Source organism: Strix aluco, chromosome 2, assembly GCF_031877795.1.
Source record: "Strix aluco isolate bStrAlu1 chromosome 2, bStrAlu1.hap1, whole genome shotgun sequence".
Lineage (NCBI taxonomy): Eukaryota > Metazoa > Chordata > Aves > Strigiformes > Strigidae > Strix > Strix aluco.
Window position 1 is genome coordinate 63,364,974 of NC_133932.1, and position 24,025 is coordinate 63,388,998.

A 24,025-nucleotide genomic window follows, 5' to 3' on the forward strand; every position below is an offset into this window, starting at 1 on the left:
TAGATGAGTTGAAGTATGTGAAGTTCCATGCTGTTTCGGATGATGGATTGTGTGACCTATAATCTATTTCAAGTAGGGGTGAGAATGGGAAGGATGCAATCTATGTGGGTCACCATCCTTTTACTTTGGGAATCCGAATGCCATACTTCATCACTAGATGGCAGCATTTCAAAAGATGTTGATTAAGATTGTGACGCAAGTGCTAGAAAATTGTAAACTAGTAAAAGAGTATTTGAAAATAAGACTCTTTTTTTTCTTACTGTGTACAATGCTCACCCAGAGAGCCTGAAATTATTTCAACTTAAGGTCTTCAATAACCTTAAGTTTTTTTTACCTAAAGTCAGGGAAAACAATTCATAGAAAACACATAACTAGTTCACAAATTAAAAAGAACAATCCAGTATTTAAAATACATAGTTACTTTTAATTTTGCTGGTTTTAAGAGTGAAGCCCTTTCAGTTGCCTTTATTTGCTTGTTCCTGTGGTGTTTCAGACTTGTAGTTCCAGTGAAATACCTCTTCAAGTTGGGTTTGTCATCTTTTCTGAACCTGAATGACTGAGTCTTCTATTGTGAACAAAAATGGGCAATTTCTTTACAGGTGGAAGCTCTCCAAGGCTACCGTGTGATTGACATAGCCTGTGGCAGCGGAGATGCACAGACATTGTGCCTGACTGATGATGATACAGTCTGGTCCTGGGGTGATGGAGATTATGGAAAACTTGGGAGAGGAGGCAGTGATGGCTGTAAAGTACCAATGAAGGTATTTGAATGTAATTTTTTTATTGTTTTAGAAACATAAGGTTGATGATGAATGCTGAAGACAGATTTGCCAATATGTGCAGACTTCACCCATCCTGGGACATCAGGATTCTTCTGATGGTTAAGAATGAACTTTGTAGGCTACAATGATGAGTATTTCAATTTTGTGCTGACTGTTAAAGTTGCACTTGAAGGTTTTTTTTCTTTGGAGAACATTGCTGGTTCCAGCAGTATTTCTCATTTTCATTTTGGTTCCTGTCAAAACATTATGTTTGCCAAGAAATCTTCATGTTTTCATGTCTTAATAAATTTCCATACTACTACTGAAGTCATAACTTCATTCCAGAAAGGGGTATCAATTAATTAAAAAGTAATCTTATTTTATATTAAAACTTTCATATGAATGCATGGTTGACTTGGAATATGTTACAAATGAAATCCATGTAGACATCTAATTTGAATTCCAGCACTTGTTATGAAGATGAACATTGTTTGTGTTTGAGAAATATATGTGAGTGTCACTGTGTATATCTAATGCACAGTGGATTTTAGATCCTTAGTCCAGGATCACACTTTATTACCTGGATACACGTGTCCCCATTCTGTTTCCAAATGGACAAAGTCTGCCAGGCTGTCTGAAATAACTTTTTTTTAATTGCATGATGTAACACAATATGAAAATAGCTTGTTCATGTTTCATCAATCATTAATCTCATAGAATTGATGGTAAAGTGACATAAGGACCTACACAGAATAAACAGGAATGGAAGTTTGAGTGTTTTTACTGTGTAGGCAGAATAAACATCCATGTCATATGAGCTAGAGATCATTAATGTTGAGTATTTGGAGACAAGAGTCTTACCATTTCTACTGTGGGACAATTGCTGAGTAACTATTGACAAAACATAGAGATGATCTTCAACGGTTTGCCAAATCTGAGTTTCTTTTTAATGTTTCAGTATTAAATGGTAGAAAGATGAAAGGAGTAGAATTCTGCTAAATGATCTACGTACACGTTTTAATTTATAAATATACATATAGACCTAGCACACTTGCACATTATATTTTACTTAAGACAGTGTAGTCTATGAAACTATAGCCTCCTTAATTAACTTGAATTTCATTTGATATTATTTTCCTAGATTGATTCCCTCACAGGCCTTGGAGTGGTTAAAGTAGAATGTGGATCACAGTTTTCTGTGGCTCTTACGAAATCTGGAGCAGTGTATACGTGGTAAGTAATTTGTATTAGTTAATTTGACAGTGTTAGATGTTACCTTGTCTGCAACAGGTATTAATGTTGCATTGCCTTTGCTGTTTTGATTTCCCCTGCCCCCCCCATGAAAAACTTTTTTGAGTTCCTCTGTCTTGATTAGTAATAAAATCTACCACTTTGGGGAACATTTTATAGTGCTAATTGAATGAAAATCAAAGTATTTTATCTTGGAGACCTAAGTACAGGGTTATCATTCCAGGCATTGACCACTGCAAGGTGTGGAAGTTCCAAGGATGTCAGTGGAAGTATAAACCCGAAGTGTCATGTGGGGTGGAAGATGATAGCATAAATAACGTTCTCCTGTATTATCAAAATTGTGGCTAGCTTGTGTGGCTGTAGTCTGAGAACTTGATTTTAGTTCATAGTTTTAATATTCCTATGCCATTCCAAGTTTTGTAGTTTACTAGACTTAAGTGTTTAAAAAGACTAAGCAAAATATGTTCCAAACATCCTTCTGCTCCCTTGTTTGCATGGCATTAGAGATATCCTTAAACTGTACAAAGTTACAGTCTCTGAGGTTGGTAGACATACTGTTTTTGCAGATGAATGCTTCTAACATTTGATCCTTTTAAGAGGGGAAAAAACCCCCAAACAACCCCCTGCAAAAGTGGCTAAAGGACCCATGCAGAATAAGTAGGAACAGCATATTAGAGGTTTAAGAATTTTTACTATATCAGCAGAATCACATCCATGTCATATGAACTAGGGTGATTACTGTTGAATATTTGGAGAGAATATTTTGGTATTGGACTGTTTATAAATATATCTACAGATCAAATATCAGACACAATTTGTTGTTTCCTTTTTTCCACAATTAAACACAGTTTTGAAATGTTTTACCTCCTTTGTGCAGGGGCAAAGGAGATTATCATCGGTTAGGCCATGGATCTGATGACCATGTTAGAAGACCACGACAAGTACAGGGTCTGCAAGGAAAGAAAGTCATTGCAATTGCTACTGGGTCTTTGCACTGTGTTTGCTGCACTGAAGATGGTATAAAAATCAAATAATTTACTTAGTTCTCCGTACTGAATTTGAAACAAATGAAACTTTATCTGTTGTAGGTTGTCCTTGCTAAAAATGCTGGTCCTCTATGTGCATGGACATATGTTGTGTTTGCAGATGTTGCATATTTTTTGAGCAGCAAGCATGTAATTGATTTAAAAGATAACGTAAAACCAACTGAAAGTTTTTAATTAATAAAAAATAAAGAGTTTAAGTTTCATAAATGCTGATGGCCAAAGAAAAATATAGGGCTCTAAAAGTAATTGCAGATTGGTCAAGCAGTAGAATGAATGGACTTGGGGTTTTTTTATAGGGCTTTCTGAGCCTGCTGAGGTGTTTAACTTGCTACATGAAGCACTGCACAAACAATATTGCTTGTTACAGAGCAGGTTGAGATACCAAATAATCTTTGTAGCAGACTCACTCCCACACGTAATTAACAAGTCTGCACAGCATCTGAGTGTTCTATAGGTGCTAGTGAAATAGGATATAGCTGCAGAACATGAATGCTCAGAATCAAGGTTGCTATTTTAAAAGTATTTTCCAATTATCTTGCAACAATAAGCACCCATTTTAATGTCCTGTCTAATAGTACAACCTATTATAGGATCTTTTCTTCTGTCTCATGCAAAATGTTAAGCCTTTTCTAAATATCAGCTTTTTTTTTGCTATGAAACTATCAAATACAGGCTGTTTCTGGTATATCTGTTGTTATTCTTCTGCTCCACCATTTCCTTCTTCTACAGAACAACTTTAAAGTTATACAAACTATGAGGAAATAAATGCATCTTACACTAGCTGCTCTATATAGACCATGGGCCTAACCATGCCATTCAAGATTTATCTGCGCTAGATAGTGGATCTCAAAATGGACATCAGTCCCAGAAATCTTGATTACAGTCCAAGGCCTCATTTGGTTAAATGATTTATAAATGCTGATTTAAAAAAAAAAAAAGGCAAAAAGCTTCTATTTTAGCTTCAGAACAATTAATTATTTTTACTGGTTTAGGGGAAGTGTATACATGGGGAGATAATGATGAGGGGCAGCTTGGAGATGGAACAACTAATGCCATCCAAAGACCACGCTTGGTTGCAGCACTTCAGGGTAAAAAGATCAACAGAGTAGCCTGTGGATCCGCACATACTTTAGCTTGGTCAACCAGTAAACCTGCTAATGCTGGCAAGCTCCCTACACAGGTAATATTTTTGTCTTATTGAATTCAGATTTTAAACATACTTAGTATGCTTATCACTGATCTTCCAGTAGACTTAGTTCTTTTCTAAATCCCTGCATAAGCTCAGTGTGCTTTGATTTGTCTTTGAGTTTCAGCCAGTTACTTTGTTTTACTTCCATATTTCCAAAGAAAGATTCCAGTTTTCTGAGGCGAGAAAAGCCTCTTCATTCAGTTGTTAATCCAATGCAGAACAGTAACTCAGTTTGCAAATGGGCAGGCATTTTAATTCTGTATTCCAGCTATGAATAATATGCCTTCCAAGGGAGTTCTTCATTTCTTGCTTTACGTTGAGAAGATTGTTTTTGGAATGTTCTGTCTTTCAGCTATAATGCCTGGGTGCAGTGAAGACAGGAATGTAAAATGTTTATGGATAAAGAGACTATTCCTGCCATTCCATATTGTCAAATATGGAATAGCAAGAATAGTCAGTCATGTTCCTAATACTTGTTTCGGTTTAGATGGATACTGTTAACATCTTTTATAAACAACTGAACTCCGTATATTAAGTTTTGACAGTGTGAATAAGCAAATATCTGAATTTCTAATACAAACTTACCTGTAAATTTTATAAATTGTTCTTCTGTTTAATAAAATAAAGGATATGATAATTCTAAACTACATTCGGATATCACTGCCTTATCATAGGTTCCTATGGAGTACAATCATCTGCAGGAAATTCCCATCATTTCACTGAGAAACAGGCTTCTGCTGTTGCATCACATTTCTGAACTCTTCTGTCCTTGCATTCCAATGTTTGATCTTGAAGGAAGACTTGATGAAACTGGCCAAGGACCCTCAGTTGGGTTTGACACATTACGGGGCATACTAATATCACAGGGAAAGGTATTTATCAGAATGTTTTTAAGGGAGTGATTTGTCACTGTAAGTGAAATGTACTGTTTAAACTGTTTCTGAAGAAAATAGAACTATATATCTCAATTTGTTCTGTAAGTTGTATATCAACTAGTTGCATTCTGATTATGCAAACCTCTTTCTTTGTGAATGTGTTCTTTTTATTACATTCTCCTCAGTTCTTCATAACAGTGCTTTTGTGTGTTGATCTTTACACTGTAAATCTTCAGGTGTAGTATAGCCAAAGTCTTCTAGAGTATTCAGTAGATGCTATCCTGGGAAAAAATGTAAGGTAGGTTTGAAATGGTCATTGTCTGCTTTTTCTATTTCAGTTGTCATGATCAGGTGATACACTAGTTGATCCAAAGCTCTGTGCAGGTACAAACTTGTTTTAGACTGAGCTAAAAGTGAAGACAGAATACGTAGGAGTTCAATCTCAAATCAGTAAAGAAAATGGATTTTTATAGTTGTAAGTAAAGTCAAGTCATGAGAAAAGTTAAATAATCATAATGCTTCAAGTTTACAACACTTACTCAAAACTTCAGATATGGAAAGCCTTTGAAAACATGACTTGCCTTCAGTATGATCATCAGTTTTGGATCTGAATTTTCTCACTGTCATAGTAACTTGTCTAACAAAATATGATAACGTTATATAAACAGACAAAATCTGCTGGGAGATATATTAGAGAAGCAGTTAAGTTTCCCTCTGCAGTGCAGTTCCATGTCCTTAAACAAGACACATGGCCTGTAACTAGACTCGTAGCATGTATTGTCTCACGGTTTCTTTCTCTAGACTCCAATAAAATTGTGTAGTAGAGCAATCCAGCAGAATACGTGCTTCACAGACCAAGAGAATACCTCACATTTTTCATCAAAACCTAAATTGGAAAAAAGGAAAGGGAAATCCTGCCTATTCTGTTCGTGACACTTTTATATGTTAGTGCTATTAATAGGGAGTCTTTAGGTGTATGATGTTACGTATAGGAATGGATATGCAGGAGGCACATTCAACATAATTTACTTTGAGTCTGCAGAACAGTTACAGAAAGGCTTCAGATATAAATGTGATATCAGGCATGTTATGTCAGAAGCATTGAACCAGAGACACCAGAAGTTGTGATGCCATATTTATATCTAGGCTTTTAAGTCAAGCTTACCTTCAGAGATTCTAAAGACTTAAAAATCTCTTTAAAGCTTGGTTGAAACTTGACAGTGTAAAATTAGATCCAAATATTCAGTGAGAGAACCTCAGATACTTGAATCTGCAAGAAAATTTTATTTTTTAAATTTTTATTTGTTGTTTGTTTATTGCCTTCCATAGCATGATGATCTAATCTTTGGTGCTTTTGATTGTTTTTCTCTGACATTCATTATTCTCCATATACCTATGTTATTTTGGTATAAACTAATTTATAACTGCACTCAGCGGCATGCTGGTTGCTTAGTAATAACTGAATCTGGGTGCAATACAACCTTTCAAGCCATGGTTTTGAGTGATACAGGAGAGACTTTTTTCTTTACTTTTTTAGTTTCCTGACTGTTTCAGACTTGAATTGTATTAGCACAAATAACATGATCCTTAACTAACATCTCACAGCTTTATCTATAAACAGCTTTTGTTTATTTTTAGCATTTCAAAAGTATTTGATGCTTGTTTCCATTTCTTCTAAAGAAGGACTCAGAGGTGTTACACTTTTACTAGTGTTTGTGGTGTACTCAAAGGAAATTGCTGAAGGATAGTATTGCAGGATCAGTTTCTCTATTCTGCTGAAGAGTCTTTATTTTTTCCTGAGTTGAACTAAGTATGTGTTCATCTGAAATATGTGCAGCTTTCTTATTTGACTGCAGTTTTGCCACTATTTTAACTTTCTGTATTTTCTTTTTTTTTTTAGGAGGCAGCTTTCAGAAAAGTTGTGCAGGCAACTATGGTGAGAGATCGTCAGCATGGGCCAGTCGTAGAGCTCAACAGAATACAGGTATCTTAAGCTGAAGTTTTGTTTTTAGTATCTGTATATTTAGCCCACAGTGCTGTACCTTTGTCAAGTCCCTTTGTTTCAGCTGTTTGGTATCTGAGTACTGAAGAGTTGAATTTGTATCAAGAGAATCAAACAATGAAGTGAATGCAGCAAGGACTGCTCATTTTCTTTTCAGTATGTTTTCATCTGCACTGTAGTTTGGGGGAGGGGGGCACTTGTTGAAATACTGAGTGAACAATTTAGGCTTTAATGAGGAAAGTATGTCCTGCTTGACAAAGAACCACTTTTCAAAACTCACTGCGTTAAACAATTTAAGAGTAGTGATTCTGATGCATTTCTTCCCTTTCCAAATGGTCAGATGAATTATTCAGCTGTTGCTTTCATAACAGGGAACATGAAGGAAAAAAAAAGGCAAGGAAAAAAAAAGTCCTTGAATATAATTAAAAATTAGGCTGATAAATTCTTGTCCTTTGCTGGTCATCACATGTGGTCATATTGATTGCAGAACTCTTTGATACAAAAGGGCTTTTTTCTTTATCATTGACGTTAGAAAATGTAATGTTGTGCCTTAGGCCAGATATGTCTTTTTTTATAGATATTTCTGCAACATAGAATAATAAAACACTGTTTTTGTTTAAATGGACTGAAGCCTGGTCTTACAGAGTCCTCATGCATTTATTTCCTTCAGTGGTGGTTTTCTCTTTTTTTGTATATTGTGAAAAGTAAGAAAACCTACTCTATGTAAGGTTAGAATGGAGAAATTGTGAAAATTTTGACTAATTAGTTTTTTCTTAGTGAACAGAAGTACATCCTATTGTGGCTGGACCCTGTTTCTGCTTCTTTGCTGTTTTCTATGGGCACTTAAAATTTCTTGTGATAATGTTACGTGCTTAAAATGTGTTATTTTAGTTTATTATTTGGGAAGTTGAAGCTGAAGAGAGTGCAAGAGATTTTCTCATTACTTTGTGTCTGTGAATTCATAAAGTCCAATAAAGCAGTGCGAGTATTTAGCTTCAAGCAGGAAACCAGTGTGAGTAGGTTTTGGGCCCATTTCCTAGTGTCCTCCTCCTCCTGTTGAGTTAATTCCAGTTCATTACTTGAATCTGTCTTGAACTCTGGAAAAGAACTGGTAGCTGCAGGGCTTCCCTTCTCATAGCTTCTGGGGGAAGTGAAATATTGCTGCAACAGAAGTCTGTCCTAGGTTGAGCCAAGTGAAGGCTAAAAAAGACCATGTTCATAATCTGGCCTGATTACACAGCAGGAAGTATGGGTCACAATTTCTTGAGTTAGCTTTTGCAGAGAATGAAAATGTGGATCATAAACTGTTTGATCCTTTATAATATTTAGTTGAAGATTCAAAGCTGCTTTACATAGTCTCCAACAGCTAATTGTCAGTGTTAAGAATTTTCATCTTATTTGCAGTTGTGAGTTTAACTGCAGCTAGGCTTTTAAGATCCTTTTGCTTTCAGAATACTCTTCTTACGATTTATATACGCAGTCAATTCACTTCATCTTCCTTCGTATCAAGTAAACAGATGAGTTTTTAATTTAAAGTTGTCTTCCAGATACTGACTTTTTAAAAATATTTCCTCAGCTTACTTTGTTGTTCAGTGGTTTCTTTGGAAGTATCAGAACTGGACATAACAGCTGTCTTAACTTGCGGTATAAAAGCAAGCCAAACACCATTCCCTTGCCCTGAAGTCAAGTTTTACATGGATCAGATTCCTTTAGAGTAGATCGCATTCACCTTACTACTTGGCCTGGCATCTTTTCTATTGGGAGCCTTGTGATAGTAGGACACAGTAGTTTTATGTAGTTCTCTTGTTCATGGTGTATGAAATACAACATGATGTTTGTACTGCAACTCACCCAAGTGCCAGCCTGGTATTTCTACAGCATAGAATTGAGGAGTAGATGTTTTATGCTTTGAGATGTAGCATGAGGGAAAGCCTGAATGCACAGAAACAGTTTGGGACACTGTTGGAGAACTGAATTCATGGCTAACTGGGGAGGTCCCATTGGACTGGAGGGTGGCAAATGTGATACCCATCTACAAGAGAGGCAGAAAGGAGGATCCAGGAAACTATAGACCTGTCAGTCTGACCTCGGTGCCAGGGAAGGTCATGGAGCAGATCATCTTGAGTGCCATTACAAGTCATATAATGGACAACCAGGGGATCAAGCCTGGTCAGCGTGGATTCATGAAAGGCAGGTCCTGCCTGACAAACCTGATCTCCTTCTATGACAAGATGACCCGACTATTGGACGAGGGAAAAGCTGTGGATATTGTCTACCTGGACTTTCGAAAAGCATTTGACACAGTTCCCCATAGGATTCTCATAGAAAAACTGGCTGCCCATGGCCTGGATGAGCGAACGGTCTGCTGGGTCAAGCACTGGCTGGATGGACGGTCCCAGAGAGTGGTGGTCAATGGAGCTAAATCCAGCTGGTCGCCAGTCACAGGTGGTGTTCCTCAGGGCTCAGTGTTGGGACCATTTCTGTTTAACATCTTTATTGATGATCTTGATAAGGACATAGAGTATATTATCAGTAAATTCACAGATGACACCAAGTTAAGCGGGAGTGTTGATCTACATGAAGATAGGGAGGCTCTACAGAGAGACTTGGATAGATTGGATCAGTGGGCCAGTGTTAACGGGATGAGCTTGAACAAGGCCAAGTGCCAGGTGCTGCACTTGGGCCACAACAACCCCATGCATCGCTACAGGCCTGGGGAGGTGTGGCTGGAGAGCTGTCTGGAAGAGAAGGATCTGGGGGTTCTAATTGACAAGCAGCTGAACATGAGCCAACAGTGTGCCCAGGTGGCCAAGAAAGCCAACGGCATCCTGGCTTGTGTTAGAAATAGTGTGACCAGCAGAAGTAGGGAGGTGATAGTCCCCCTGTACTCTGCACTGGTGAGGCCACACCTGGAGTATTGTGTCCAGTTTTGGGCACCTCAATACAAGAGAGATATCGAGGTGCTGGAGTGAGCGCAGAGGAGGGCAACAAAGCTGGTGAAGGGCCTGGAGAACAGATCCTATGAGGAGCGATTGAAGGAGCTGGGACTGTTCAGTTTGAGGAAGAGAAGACTGAGGGGAGACCTCATCACTCTCTACACCTACCTGAAAGGACATTGTAGAGAGGTTGGTGCTGGTCTCTTCTCACAGGTAATTAGCAATAGAACAAGAGGGAATGGCTTTAAACTGCAACAGTAGAGGTTCACACTGGACATTAGGAAAAAATTTTTCAGAGAACGAGTGGTTAGACAGTGGACTAGGCTGCCCAGGGAGGTGGTGGAGTCACCATCCCTGGATGTGTTTAAGGGTCGTTTAGATGAGATGTTGGGGGATATGGTGTAGGGGAGAACTTTGTAGAGTAGGGCTGATGGTTGGACTCAATGATCCCAAATGTCTTTTCCAACCTGAATGATTCTGTGGTTCTATGGCTGTGTAGGGCAGAAGAAACCAAGCTTGATGCAGTTTTATCTGTATTACTTCTTGGGAGTGGTCATTAAGCGAGATGTTCCAAAATAGCACCTGGGCCTTGTTCTGGAAAGGTGTAATAGTAGTAATTGAAGACTGAGCCAGAAAGTGAACTAGAAGTTGCAGACAGGGCTCCAGTGCTCGAGTTTACTTACCGACCCTCTTAACTAGCAGATCAGATTTACCTAGTATTTAAGCTCATGTGGTGTCAAATGGACAGTGTATTATGACCTATAGGCAGACATATTCATAATGCTGTTAAATCATATCTTTGCCTTTAGATGAAAGAGATTATCACAGCAGTTGAAAGGAATTTCTTCCTTTTAAAAGGGAAACAAATTTCAGTTGTTAAGGAGAATGTCTACTTTCACGAATGTAATGCTGCAAATGATCTCCTGGTTCAATGTTCTCTACTGTTATGGGAGAAATGTCACATGTATGGATATATGCAATCCCACTTTAAGAATAGTTTCTTCCTCTTCACTAGACTTCTTATTAAATGTAGGTTACAGAAATCTCAGTAGCATGATGATTAAAAATAATCTGATCTTAAAGTAGGCACAGCATATCAATGAATTATTTGTTCTTTTGTGAGTGTTATATTTCAGTTTAAATAACAACATTCCTCCTTTCTGGTTATTGTTTTCTGCTTTATCAAATGTGTTTTTAAAGAACAGTCATTTCATGACAGACTTCATTTTTCCTGTATTCATTAGGCTAAGCTTTTTTGTCTGCTTGTGTAGAATAGTCTTTCTCTACTCATCTTTTTATACTGTATTTTTTCTGTAGCATTTCAGTTCGAGCATAGATAACTGAAACCTCAAGGTATAGGTGAGACACTGTCTTTACTCTTGTATTATAACACTGATACTTCTCTACCTCTTCTGGAGATTGGTTTCATTACATATCTTTGAATTGTGTTTGTTTTCTTCATATATATCTATCTTGTATGTTAACAGTACATTTTTCTTATCTGATTCCAACTAATAAGCTGCTATCTTTTTGTGGACTTTTTTTTCAGTCTCTGAGTGCATGGCTTCATGTACTACATTTCTTCCAAGTCCTGGTGGGTTGGAGAGTCCCATAGGATGGCCAGTATTTCAGTGGGTACTCTCAGGCTGCTTGAGACAAAAAGATTGTTTCTTTAGATTCAGAGAAAGAACTTAAATTTTTGGTCTTTGTCACTTCAAAATGCTTTAACCAGATTACAGATTGACTTGAGTACATCTCCCCCTTTGCATGGTTCTGCTCACAATAAGTGATTATTCACTGTGGCAAGTTCTTGACCTTGATTCTTCCACACTTCACTGTATGCTACTTTTGAGCTGCTGCATTTCTCTCTGGTCCAAGAAATGTTGGTTTTCCACAAGCTGATATCTTCTGATGGCAGACTGTTTTATGATAATGCTTCTTGGGCTCTAATCAACATATTAACTTGTTTTATGCTAAAAAGTTACCTCATCACCAAGAAGGCTGGAACTGTATTTTAAAAATCTGAGATGCTGCATAATCTGTGTTTAATAAGGCATGTATTCAATGAGGGTCATATCTGACCCTATTCCGTAAAACAGATTTCACAGGGGGTGATTTGGAAACATGAGCAAAATGCTGTGCTCCAGACCTCTACAATAAAAAGCTAAAACACCTGTGGTGGATTGTGGCCTAAACATATTTGTATGAATTTTTGCCATTTTTCAGTGAAGTGTTTTACTCTTTGCTAATAACCTAATAAATTTTAATATGGGCATCTGTCTTTGTCAGCAAGTAATATGTTAAGGTGCTGGTGGAAATACCAATAATCCTTCACTGTGTTCTTACATTGCTTTGTTAAAAGTCAAATTGCAACCATTCTTGCATCTAAATGATCAGATTAAATGAAAATTCTGTGTTGCTAGTAAATAAATACTAAATAAAATGTATAATTGTAAATGTGCATGCCATCCTGTTCAGTTCAGGCAAGATTGCTTGCCTTTTTATTGTCACTTTTTGTATTATTTGTATTTTAGGTCTGAGGTTTGAAAAAAACAGTGAATTAACTACTGCTTTTATAGACCTTCTGCTCATACGTTCCTCTCTTTAAGAGAAGACTCAGTGATTTCTCAACTTAAAAACTTCTTGGGCATCCAAATTCCTTAGAAATCCATTGAATTAAAACCCGCTTGTGTTCATACAGAACATCTTATACAGAAGGAGAACTTGAGTGTGTCAGCCATTTCATTCAATAAAACCTGAAAGAAATCTGGTGGATATTTTATCCAAAGCATCAGAAGTATGCAGCATCGGACCAACTGGATTTTGAGATGCACCGTAGCTTGAAGTGGAACCAAATACAGATTAGTGGGATGAGTCAGGGTTATTTCTGAATGAACAGTCTCATGGATAATGGTGAACTATGTGCACTGTAGGAATCCCTTTGCAGTCAGAGCAGGTTGAGAATAATAAATTGCAGAACACCAGACAGAAAAAAAATATCTTGGGTTTCTCCAGCCTTCTGTTTACTTTCCATTTCTTTCTTCTCTATACTGGTGAAATGCTTTTTGTATTCTTACCTACTTTTGTGCATCTCTTGCAGCAAAATACATGGGATTTTCCATGCATGTCATTCCTTATGGATCTTCATCAAATCTTAAAATAAACTTCTGTAGGTGCCTAAGAAACACATTACTCTGTGTATATATATATGTATTTTGGTAGTGCTTACTTATTTTTTAGAGCTATTGTAGATGCGTATTTAAATATTATCAATTAATGAATATAAGAATAGCATGTATTTAGTTTTCTGGCCAACAACAAAGCCTCTGTGTATGAAAAATTACCCAAATTTAACAATTGAATGTATGAGTAGAGATAGGATGCATTAACTAAGTTGATTGCAATCCAGAAAAATTGAATTTACCCAGGCAATTGTGGCTGCTTCAGAAATAGGGGAAGAAAACTTTATTAACAAATTTTATCATCGATCCCCCTCTGTTTTTCCGTTTTCCTTTAAAGATGAACAGATATAATGCTGAACAGAGACAGATGAACAATGAACTGTTTGAAATTAAAGATAAAGTAAGGTATTGGTGGTTGAGAGAACGTAAAATGCCTTATGTAGGGAAGAAAACCCACAGGGTTGTCAACTGATATCATTCTGTCCAGCTGCAGTGAACACACCTATTGTTTTTGCATGTTTCCAGCTCTAACAGTAAAATTACTAAGGCCTAATCAACCTCGAAATTTTTAGTTTCATTTCGAAAAAAAAGTCACCATCATTGTGGTTAGCTGTGTTTGAACTAAGATTGTCTCACATAGTTATAATGATGTCAGGTCATAGAAATTACCCAGAATAATCAGTCATTCAGCATTGTCAGGTCAGTTCAGGACATGTAGTGGAAGTATGTAGATAACCAGATACTGTTTTTCATGTTTGTGCAAATCCAAGCATTAGTTGAAAAATTTCTTCTATTACAGAGGTGCTGGCATTTGCAGTGCTTATAAATGGTGATAACTGTAGTAACCACTGACAGTTAAACAGCTATGTCAGAGATAGGACCTACTGCAGAAGTTGCAGTGCAGCCTATCCTGGAATCAGTAAGTCTTTCTCCTTAATGTTTAGGTATGTCCTATTTTTATATCAGAAACAAGCTGACCAACATACGGGCTGGATGAGCAGACAGTGAGCTGGGTTCAAAAATGGCTAAACAGCCGGGTCCAGAGGATGGTGATCAGTGGCGTGAAGTCTAATCGGAGGCCAGTAACTAGCAGTGTACCCTGGGGGTCAATACTGGCTCCAGTTCTGTTCAACATCTTTGAACATTAATGAATGATCTAGATGATGGGGCAGAATGTACCCTTGGCAAGTTTGTTGATGATACAAAACAGGGAGGGGTGGTTGATACACCAGAGGGTCATGCTGCTTTCCAGAGGGACCACAGCAGGCTCAAGAAATGGCCTGACAGGAACCTCATGAAGTTCAACAAGTGGAAGTGCAAAGTCCTTCACCTGGGGAGGAACAACCCCAGGCACCAGTTATGTGCTGGGGGCTGCCCAGCTGGAAAGCAGCTTGGCAGAAAAAGTAGCTGGGAGTCCTGGTGGGCACCAATTTGAACATGAGCCACCAATGTACCCTTGCCATGAAGAAGGTTAATGGGTATCCTGGGCTGCATCAGGAGTGTTGCCAGCAGGTCATGGGAGGTAGTCGTTCCCCTCAGCACTGATGAGGCTGAAGTGCTGGGTCCAGTGCTGGGCACCCCAGTATGAGACATGGACATACTGGAGAGAGTCCAGTGAAGGGCCGCAAAGATGATTAAGGGACTGGAACATCTCTCCTAAGAGGAAAGACTGAGAGAGCTGGCACTGTTCTGCCTGGAGAAGAGAAAGCTCGGGGGGCATCTCCTTAATGTATATTTTTGCACACCTGAAGGGAGAGTGCAGAAAGGATGGAGCCAGGCTTTGCTCAGTGGTGCCCAGTGGCAGGACCAGAGGCAGTGGGCACAAACTGAAACACAGGAGCTTCCCTCCAAACATCAGGAAACACTTTTTCACTGTGACTGAGCACTGGCACAGGTTGATCGAGCTTGACAGGTTCCTTCGGTGACTGAGCACCAGCACAGGTTGCCCAGGGAGGCTAGGGAGTGGAGTCTCTGTTTGTGGAGATATTTGAAAGCCGTCTTGACATGGTCCTGGGCAGTTGTCTCTAGGTGGCCGTGCTTGAGCAGGGGGGTTTGGACCAGATGACCTCCAGAGGTCCATTCCAACCTCAACCATCATGTGATTCTGAAATACTTCTGGGCTTCTAATAGTTTGAGGTGTTAAGTGCTTTCATCCTCCTGGAGAGGATCGTGTTAAGTAATAGGAGTCTGTGATATCCATATCTAGGGATGGATATTAAATGGTACTGAAAAATACTGTAGTGCTGTAATTTGAAATTTGTTTCCTCTTCTGTATATGTCACGTATATAAAATACACTGTGGACCTCTGCAAATGTTTCACTGAACATGTTAGTATTTTATAAACCTTAATCTTATGGTCTGATCTGCACAGCGATGCCAGCTGAAATATGTTCTTACACTGTCTTTTATAATGTGCTTACTCAATAGGTAAAACGTTCTAGGAGTAAAGGAGGACTGGCTGGGCCTGATGGTACAAAGTCAGTGTTTGGACAGATGTGTGCTAAAATGAGTTCCTTTAGCCCTGATAGCCTTCTGCTTCCTCATCGTGTTTGGAAAGTCAAGTTTGTTGGTAAGAGGATTCTCCACCTCCCCGGCTATTTTGCACTTAACTTTACAATTTTCTTCAGATTTTTTTTTTTTTTTGAGTACCTGAAGGAAGAGATACAGGAAAGCTGTGTGTGTAGGCAGAGGAACGTGCTTAAAATGTTAGGAAGTAAAAAAGTCTTCTTAAGTGATTTTATAAAAAACCTGAAGATAGTGGAAATGTGTCTGTAATTCTCAAATTCTAGGGGCAACTCTTCTGCTGACAACAAATGTTCTGCAAAACCTAAACCTGTTTTTCAGCTGTCTGAATTGGTAAATAATCCTGGCTAGCTGATTTTACTGGTAGGGTTGTTTTTACAATTAACATACCACTTCAGGCTTTTTGATGGAAAAATATTTGAGATTGATGAACCTTTCTATCAACTGTATATAAGATATATAAATCTACTTTAAAATGTCACTTAAGAGTCATGTTGCTTTGAGTTTCTCTATTTAATTAGTGTATAACACAAAAATGTTAGTTACACTCTGGCAAAATAGTATTTTTGACACTGTGATGTGTTGTATAATCTTCTAAATAATATGATTTACAATGAACTGGAAATATCCAAATATAACGCAAAACATAAAAGGTTTCCATATGAACAGATATGACAGCGTAGCTTTTAGTAAACTTCCGTTTACTCAGTCATCCCTGTGGAAAGAAATACAGTTTATTGCAATACTTTATTTTTGAAAGAACATTTAATTTTGAGCCTTTTCTCTTCTCCAAGGTGAATCTGTGGATGATTGCGGCGGAGGTTACAGTGAATCAATAGCAGAAATGTGCGAGGAGCTTCAGAATGGGCTGACCCCTCTGTTAATTGTGACACCAAATGGAAGAGATGAATCTGGAGCAAACAGAGATTGTTTCCTATTAAATCCTGCTGCCAAGTCACTCTTGCATATGAACATGTTTCGTTTTCTTGGTAATTTTTTAGCAACATTGTGACATTCTATTTGCATTACATTATCAGAATATTGGGAATCTAACAGAAATTGAAAACACTGTGTTTGAAATTACAGGTGTACTTTTGGGCATTGCTATCCGTACTGGCAGCCCTCTGAGCCTCAACCTGGCTGAGCCAGTGTGGAAACAGCTTGCAGGAATGAACCTAACAATTGCTGATCTCAGTGAGGTAAGTGTGAAGTTCATGAGTAAGACGTAACTTACAGAAGACAAGCAGACTCTAGCATAAATTTTTCTCCAGTGATTGGTTTTCCTGGTTTCTATATACTTGTATTTTGTCTGCCTTTTTATGTTTTGAGCCAGTATATAAGGATGACTTTGTACTCACTGTTAAAACTGTAAATTTAAGTTGTTCAGAAGTAGTTAAATAAGCTTATTTGAATTCTAGAGCATTCTCAAATCTTCTCATGGGTTTGTGGTCGAACTCCTACTTTCCAGTAGACCTTTCTGTAGCTGTTACTGTCTGTTGTGCCAAGATGCAGTAACTGATTGGGTGTACACACCTACACTGTTTTGAAGTGAAAGAAAATGAGTTCAAACTACTACTGAAAATAGTTTGTGCCCACATACTGAACATCACAAACTTTCAATTTCTGTTTATTGAGCTCAGTAAACATGGAGTAAGGGTTAGGTCTTCACTGTGAAGAGAACTGCAATGTAGAAATGTACTTACTGTAGAAGCAGAGTCATTTACTTGTCAGTAAGGGGATTCCTTTTGTACCAAAACCAGCCTGTAGACTCTGTAGAGAAGATTATGTTTTTAAGCTTTAAATCCATTTGCTTGTTTAATAGAGTTTCTTGGCAAATGCTCCCCAAAAGGATTGAAATCTGGAATCCATGCACCCTCCTACATCCCAGGATAATGAAATTTTATGTAAAATACTAAGCCATTTTATGGCTTTGAAATTAATTTAGATGGGTTGTGGTCAGACGTTTGATAATGCTTTTGGTAGATGACACGTGATGCAAACGATGCTGTTGTATAGTGCTAGTTAACTGACTTTAACTCGGGATTATTTTCAAAAGGTTGATAAAGATTTTATTCCTGGACTTATGTACATTCGAGACAATGAAGCTACTTCAGAAGAGTTTGAAGCTATGAGCCTCCCATTCACTGTGCCCAACGCAAGTGGTCAGGATATTCAGTTGAGTTCAAAATACACCCATATTACCCTGGATAACAGAGCTGAGTATGTGAGGCTGGCAATAAACTACAGGTTTGTTGAATAAGTTATTCAAATTATTGACGCGAATAAGCATTTTCTTTTAAAAAACATGCAAAAGCTTTTAAACAATATACTACTTAAACATCTTGTATTCAAGTGTTTTAATATTTTCATGTGATTACAGTGTTGATTTTCTGACTTCTTTTAATCTATCCAAGGAGAAAAGATTAAACTTAATTTTTAGGAAGCAAAATAAACTGTCAGGTATGGCTCTAGCTTTGAATAGCTGTCCTGACAGAGCAGTTTTGGCAGACAGTTTTACAGGTGGAGAAATGCCCCATCCATCTAGTTCTTCTGATGTGATAAAGTAATACCCTTGATCAATAGCAGTGAAGAGCTGCCCCAGCTGAATTCTTACTCTATTCTTATCTAAGTTGGAATATACAAAACAAAATGTTCATTCCTTGGACACCATAAAATGTCTGACACGTATGTGCAGACAAGTAAATTCGCCCAGAGATGCCAAAAACTGAACATTTCACTGAAATCACTGGGAAATAATTGTTCGCTATTTGAGAAGACAGGCCTTTGGTTACTTAAATACCTAGGTAGCTAATCTAGACAAGTACATCTAAGAAGCCACCATAGGCATCTTGTTAAGTGAAGCAGTGGGCCTAGTGCCAATTGAAATACGGAAATTTAGATAGTTTGGATGAGAAACTGATTATTAGTTGTTTTATTCTCTCTTCCATAGTTAACAGTTTTAGAGAGTGCATAAGTAAGACTTGCTTATTAGCTTGTAGTTATAGTGTCTGCCAACAACTACTGAATGACAGTCTTTGTTTTTATTTTTTTTTCTATAAATGGTTATGAACTAATATTTAAATCTCTTTTTGACAGTAGAGAGAAGTTTCATTTGGAATAGATAAATGATATGTCAATATAAAATATTACAATTCTTTGAAGAAACAGTTTTGTTCTCTTGCCAGTTCTGGCTGTCCTCAAAGGACACAAGCAATTCAAAAGGATTTTACAGTTAAAGGCCTTTGGGATAAACATTTAAATGTTTAGATTAAGTATCAAGTTTTTTAATTATATGTAACCCTTGAGAGGTAAAACTAGCACCTGAATAGAATCCATGTGAAAAAGTGGATGCAAAAGACCAAGTTTGTCCTGACATCATTGTTCCTGAGGACAGGACTTGTCAATGATGTGATCTTTGCTCTGGAGAGCTCTGTAAAACATCTCAGAAATTATTTGACAGGGAAAAAAAAAACAAAACACAAATAATGGGTGGCAGTAGAAGCAGCAAAATGTTAGACTTATCTGTGCCTGTCTTGAAATAAAACAGCTCTTGTCCCCTCAGACATCATGTTTTAGTTCAGACCTGTTTTTCTGTTACCATAATGTCTGTCTAGTGTTGGGAATCTTTGAGGGTAGAGTTTCAAAGCACAGCCCTTCTCTTCCCAAGAGCTTGTCGTTTCCAAATGGGGTGTTGGTTTGTTCTTGTCAGGCACATGATGTGAATAATACTGGAAATAAAGTATCCTAAACACTGGGAGATATCTCTCCATACTGAGCTTGCTCTGCAATATGAATTGATTTAGAAACTGTTATAAGTCAAGTATCTTGTGTGATAAATGTTTATTAATGTTCCTTGGTGTATAGCTGAGGAGAATGGTTAAGGTCTCCTTGATAATTCTAGTAATTGCTAGAAATAATTGCTAGAAATGGCATTCACAGAAACTCTGAAAATGTGTCTCTGCAGACTTCATGAATTTGACGAACAAGTTGCAGCAGTTCGTGAGGGGATGGCCCGTGTTGTTCCAGTTCCTTTGCTTTCACTCTTCACAGGATATGAACTGGAAACTATGGTATCAATTTCTGCTTCGCTACCTCTGTCACACTAACTTGGAGTTAGATTCTTCACTTATCTTACTAATCCAAACCCCATATTAAATACTGTTTACAATGATCGCTCTGTGATTGCAAACATTTTGTCCAAGGGAAGACTAGAAAATGTTTAATTGCCCTCTTTGTGTTAATAAGGTTATTTTGATAGAGCTGAGCAGTGGTGTAATGAATTGTCTCTGGAAGAAACAAGAAAAAACAAACAAAGTCACAAAACAGGGACCTAGGAGGTGAATTGGAGGTATTAATCCCAAATGTTTAGTTCTTTATGTGATAAAGAAATAGGAAAGAAGGTTCATTATTGCCCGCTGATGGGAAGATGTATATTTAGTAGTATTTTAATAGGAGACCATGCACAGCACTCAAAATATTTGAATGTTCATTTTGTGAGTTGTAAAGGAATGTAAATATTGTAAAGGAATGGGGGGAACAAATCACCTGTAATTGATTGGATCAGACTTTTGTAGCCTATCACTATATTTTATTTTTCAGGTATGCGGAAGTCCAGATATTCCACTTCACCTTCTGAAATCTGTAGCAACTTATAAAGGCATTGAACCAACTGCTTCCTTGATACAGTGGTTCTGGGAAGTGATGGAGTCCTTCTCCAATACAGAGCGATCTCTTTTCCTGCGTTTTGTGTGGGGTAGAACAAGGCTGCCCAGGACTATTGCAGACTTTAGAGGGAGGGACTTTGTTATTCAGGTAAGGTGCATGGGATAGTGTGCGGGGTTTTTATTTAAAAAAGTTGGTACTGGAGAGTAGTATGACATAACAGGAGAACAGGCTGATTTCATTAAACTGTTTATGCAGCTTTGCACTGTTGAATCCACAATGTAACAGAGACCTGTAATGTGCATAAATATTTTTCTCTCTTGGCTTGGCAAAGTGGACATTCGTTTCTTTCCCAGCCATTTGCTTCTCTGGATTTTGATAGTTTTCTGCTGTCAATCATCAACTGTGTGTGCAGGCATTTATTTAGCATTTCATTCAGCTCAGTTAATCATTGCAGCTAGGCTAAAACCCCACAATCTTCAAATCGTATTTTAGTATTTGCTGAAGTAATATAATCTTTTTTTATATTGTTCCCAACCACATATTCATAATAAAAAAAGCTCATATATGTTTGGTTTTATTTATTTACTTAGTGTAGTGAAGATGGATGTTTTTCTTAATTTTTTTTTTTTGAAGAAACTTTGGCATCAGAATTGCAAATCTAAGACACTGTTAAAAAAATTCTCAAGAATTATCGTGATATTTATTTGTGCTTTGGACAGTGAATCAAAAATATTATGCTTTTTGTTTTCAACAGGTATTGGATAAATACAATCCTCCAGACCACTTCCTTCCCGAGTCATACACTTGCTTCTTTCTCCTGAAGCTGCCCAGGTATTCCTGTAAGCAAGTACTAGAGGAAAAACTGAAGTATGCCATCCACTTCTGCAAGTCTATAGACACTGATGACTATGCCCGGATAGCACTGACAGGAGAGCCAGCAGCTGATGACAGTAGTGATGATTCTGATAATGAAGATGCAGATTCTTTTGCTTCAGATTCTACACAGGACTACTTAACAGGACATTAAAAAAATAATATAAAGGATAGTTGTCACAAGCACTGAGGCAAAATGCCAAAATGGCAATGAAGCCAAGGACAGTTTAGGTCTTGGAATATAGACTGTGTAGTCAGAGGGATGGTAATCTTCTGAACGTGGGGAAAGTGTGTGTTTGCTACTCACAGTAGGAATTAAAGGTTACAGCTTAAACCATCAGCTTAGAATAAATGGCACAGTATATGGGCATTTAACATTTATTTTAAGAGCTGAAAGTGGCCCCCCATAATGCTGCACTACATTTAGAACCTTTGTGTTTACTGAAGTGTTGTAAATGTTTGTATAAATATGGTAGTGCAGCATCCAAAAGGCAGTGAAACCTTTAAATTGTGGGTGCAATAGGTTTTTTCTTATTAAGTGTTGTGTTCTGTGCATCTTCTTGACTGTATATTGGAAATACTGTGCAACAACTGAATAGTATTATAAATATTTCAATTAACTTTACTAGAAGTTTGTTAAAAATTTTTGAACATTGAATTAACATTATTCCTTGAAATTCTTCTATAGATAATAAAAATTGCCAATAGTTTCACCTCCACCCCTGGTTTGTATATTTTAGCTTATGCATTATTTATCTCAAATTTGATACCTTTCTGTGAACAGCATCATAATTCTTATCATGGAAAGTGTAATGTATATAATTTGTGCCATGTAAATGCAAAAGTTATAATTTCCCTCCAAATAAAAGTTCTGCCACAGAAAAAAATAGGATGTGTTTTTTAGTAGTAATGCAGCAGTTACATGAGACGAACATTGCAATAGCTCTGCTAAGAAATGTTTCTGTTTACACTATGTTTATAGTTGTGGACTAAACATTGCTGGTGCTGCTCCACCAATAGTAGGTGCATTGCCGTAGACACAACATGAGCTATAGTAAACTCAGAGCAAGTCTACACAACATGTTAATGGTAGTGATTAGGGACACTTCGCTTAGGCAGTTGTTTCTACTGATACTGTGGTCAGTAATGGTAAATTTGTTCTTGGACACCTGGGAAAAATTGATTTTGAGGAAGTGTAAGGGACAGATGTCTTCAAGTACCTGAATGCGAGTAGAAGAGTATGATGGCACTTGTATGACACACGAGAAACATATGAGAAAATTAGATCATTTTACAAGGCTTGATCACAAAACATTGTGCATCCAGTGGCCTGCTTGAATAACTCACTGAATAACTCAAGTGGCATTCAGGCAGGTATTATGTGTTCACCACACAGTGTATGCACTAGTTTTTCAAAGTAGGCAAATAAGATTTAGTTGTGCCAAGGCACTAATATTTTCCTTTAAAATCCAGTAGAAGGTGATGTCGTAGCATTTCTTCACTAATTATTAGGTATATGTGAATAACATTTTACAATTGAGAGTGGGTTCATTTTTTTTGGTGTGTGCATTTGACTTCTATTCCAACTTCTGTAAAATTAACTGTGGTCATGAAATCAGTTTTCCTGAGACATACTTGATATTTCAAAATACCAGTGAAACTACCTCTTTGTTCTTAAGATGTCAGAGTTTTGAAATTCATTAGCTTTAGAGGCCTCTATTTAGTGCTGAAGATCACTTGCAATAAATTCTGCTGTTCTGATCCTCTGTCTCTTTGGAGATTCCAGAAGTCAGGCCTGTGCCCTGTCCTAGAGATTTTCTCTGTTTGCTGTTGAAAAACACTGAGTCTTTTTTGGTTTTTAAAAGGAGATGCAAAACCCCAAAGCCTTGAGCAACCGCTTTTGTCTGTGCTGTGGAACTGAATTTCTCCCGAGGGTAAAGAGTGGAGAATCTGGTACAGAAGTGCTCATGTGGTTGTCTGCTGTCCTTCGCTGTGGAATTGCCATGGTAATAGTGGAGCCCTGCCCTGTAGCCATCCACCTTGATCAAAGGGAATTTGTACTCAACTTTTCAGGAGATGTGATGGATGAGTCATGCCTAAATGCCACAAGTCCAAGGACTGAGTTGGAGTTCTGTTGCCATTCTTGAGTTTCAAACCCTGTTTCAGGAGCATATGAACTACTGTAACATGGAGAAGTTTTATAATTTGCTTAGGAAAGAAAAAGAATGTCGGAGTTTTTCTTTAAAGAAAAGCAAAAAGGAAGTGTCTTTTATGTAAGGAAGCAGTTTACGTTGTTAATTAGTGAACTGCATAAAAAGTTTTTTTAAGCCTCCTTTGTTTTCCAATCCTAACAATAGTCTCAGATGCCATTTTACAGTGTGAAATGCTTGTTGCCAACGGCCTGACTTACAGCATTTCTAAGTAGCCAGCAGCTGTTCTTGAAAAATCACTGTTTCAAGTGGTCATAAAATGGGACTTTGCTCTTAATTGGCTTTGTTGCCTGGGTAAATTCCTGAATGTCTAAAACCACCTAATGGCTGGTAAACAACCTGTGAATGAGGAGAGAATGTCATTGAGTCCCATCAGGGAGTTTAGGGAACATGTACCACTTACGATATTTGTTCCTTAAATCATGTTAGTCAAATCTTTAGGCCAGCATATATAGGTACTTGCGTCTGCTGCAAGCATATTTATCAGCAGACAAAGCTAAACCATGCAGTA

General features: G+C 37.6%; 1 protein-coding gene across 6 annotated transcripts in view; it reads left to right on the forward strand.

Moving 5' to 3' along the window:
* HERC2 (HECT and RLD domain containing E3 ubiquitin protein ligase 2) overlaps positions 1-22,023 on the forward strand; it is a 113,683-nt gene extending 91,660 nt beyond the window's left edge. For 5 of the 6 annotated variants that reach the window (XM_074815002.1, XM_074815005.1, XM_074815004.1 and 2 more), the window contains 13 exons: positions 600-761; positions 1,903-1,994; positions 2,890-3,029; positions 4,051-4,238; positions 4,922-5,119; positions 7,023-7,106; positions 15,671-15,812; positions 16,561-16,755; positions 16,853-16,965; positions 17,823-18,013; positions 19,731-19,836; positions 20,366-20,578; positions 21,186-22,023. In XM_074815002.1, coding sequence (XP_074671103.1) covers positions 600-761; positions 1,903-1,994; positions 2,890-3,029; positions 4,051-4,238; positions 4,922-5,119; positions 7,023-7,106; positions 15,671-15,812; positions 16,561-16,755; positions 16,853-16,965; positions 17,823-18,013; positions 19,731-19,836; positions 20,366-20,578; positions 21,186-21,458 — 2,097 coding nt within the window. In that variant the 3' untranslated portion in view covers positions 21,459-22,023. Of the gene's footprint in view, positions 1-599; positions 762-1,902; positions 1,995-2,889; positions 3,030-4,050; positions 4,239-4,921; positions 5,120-7,022; positions 7,107-15,670; positions 15,813-16,560; positions 16,756-16,852; positions 16,966-17,822; positions 18,014-19,730; positions 19,837-20,365; positions 20,579-21,185 lie in introns of those variants that run through there. The other variant, XR_012621980.1, reaches the window with a different exon arrangement.
* The last annotated feature ends 2,002 nt before the right edge of the window (positions 22,024-24,025 follow it).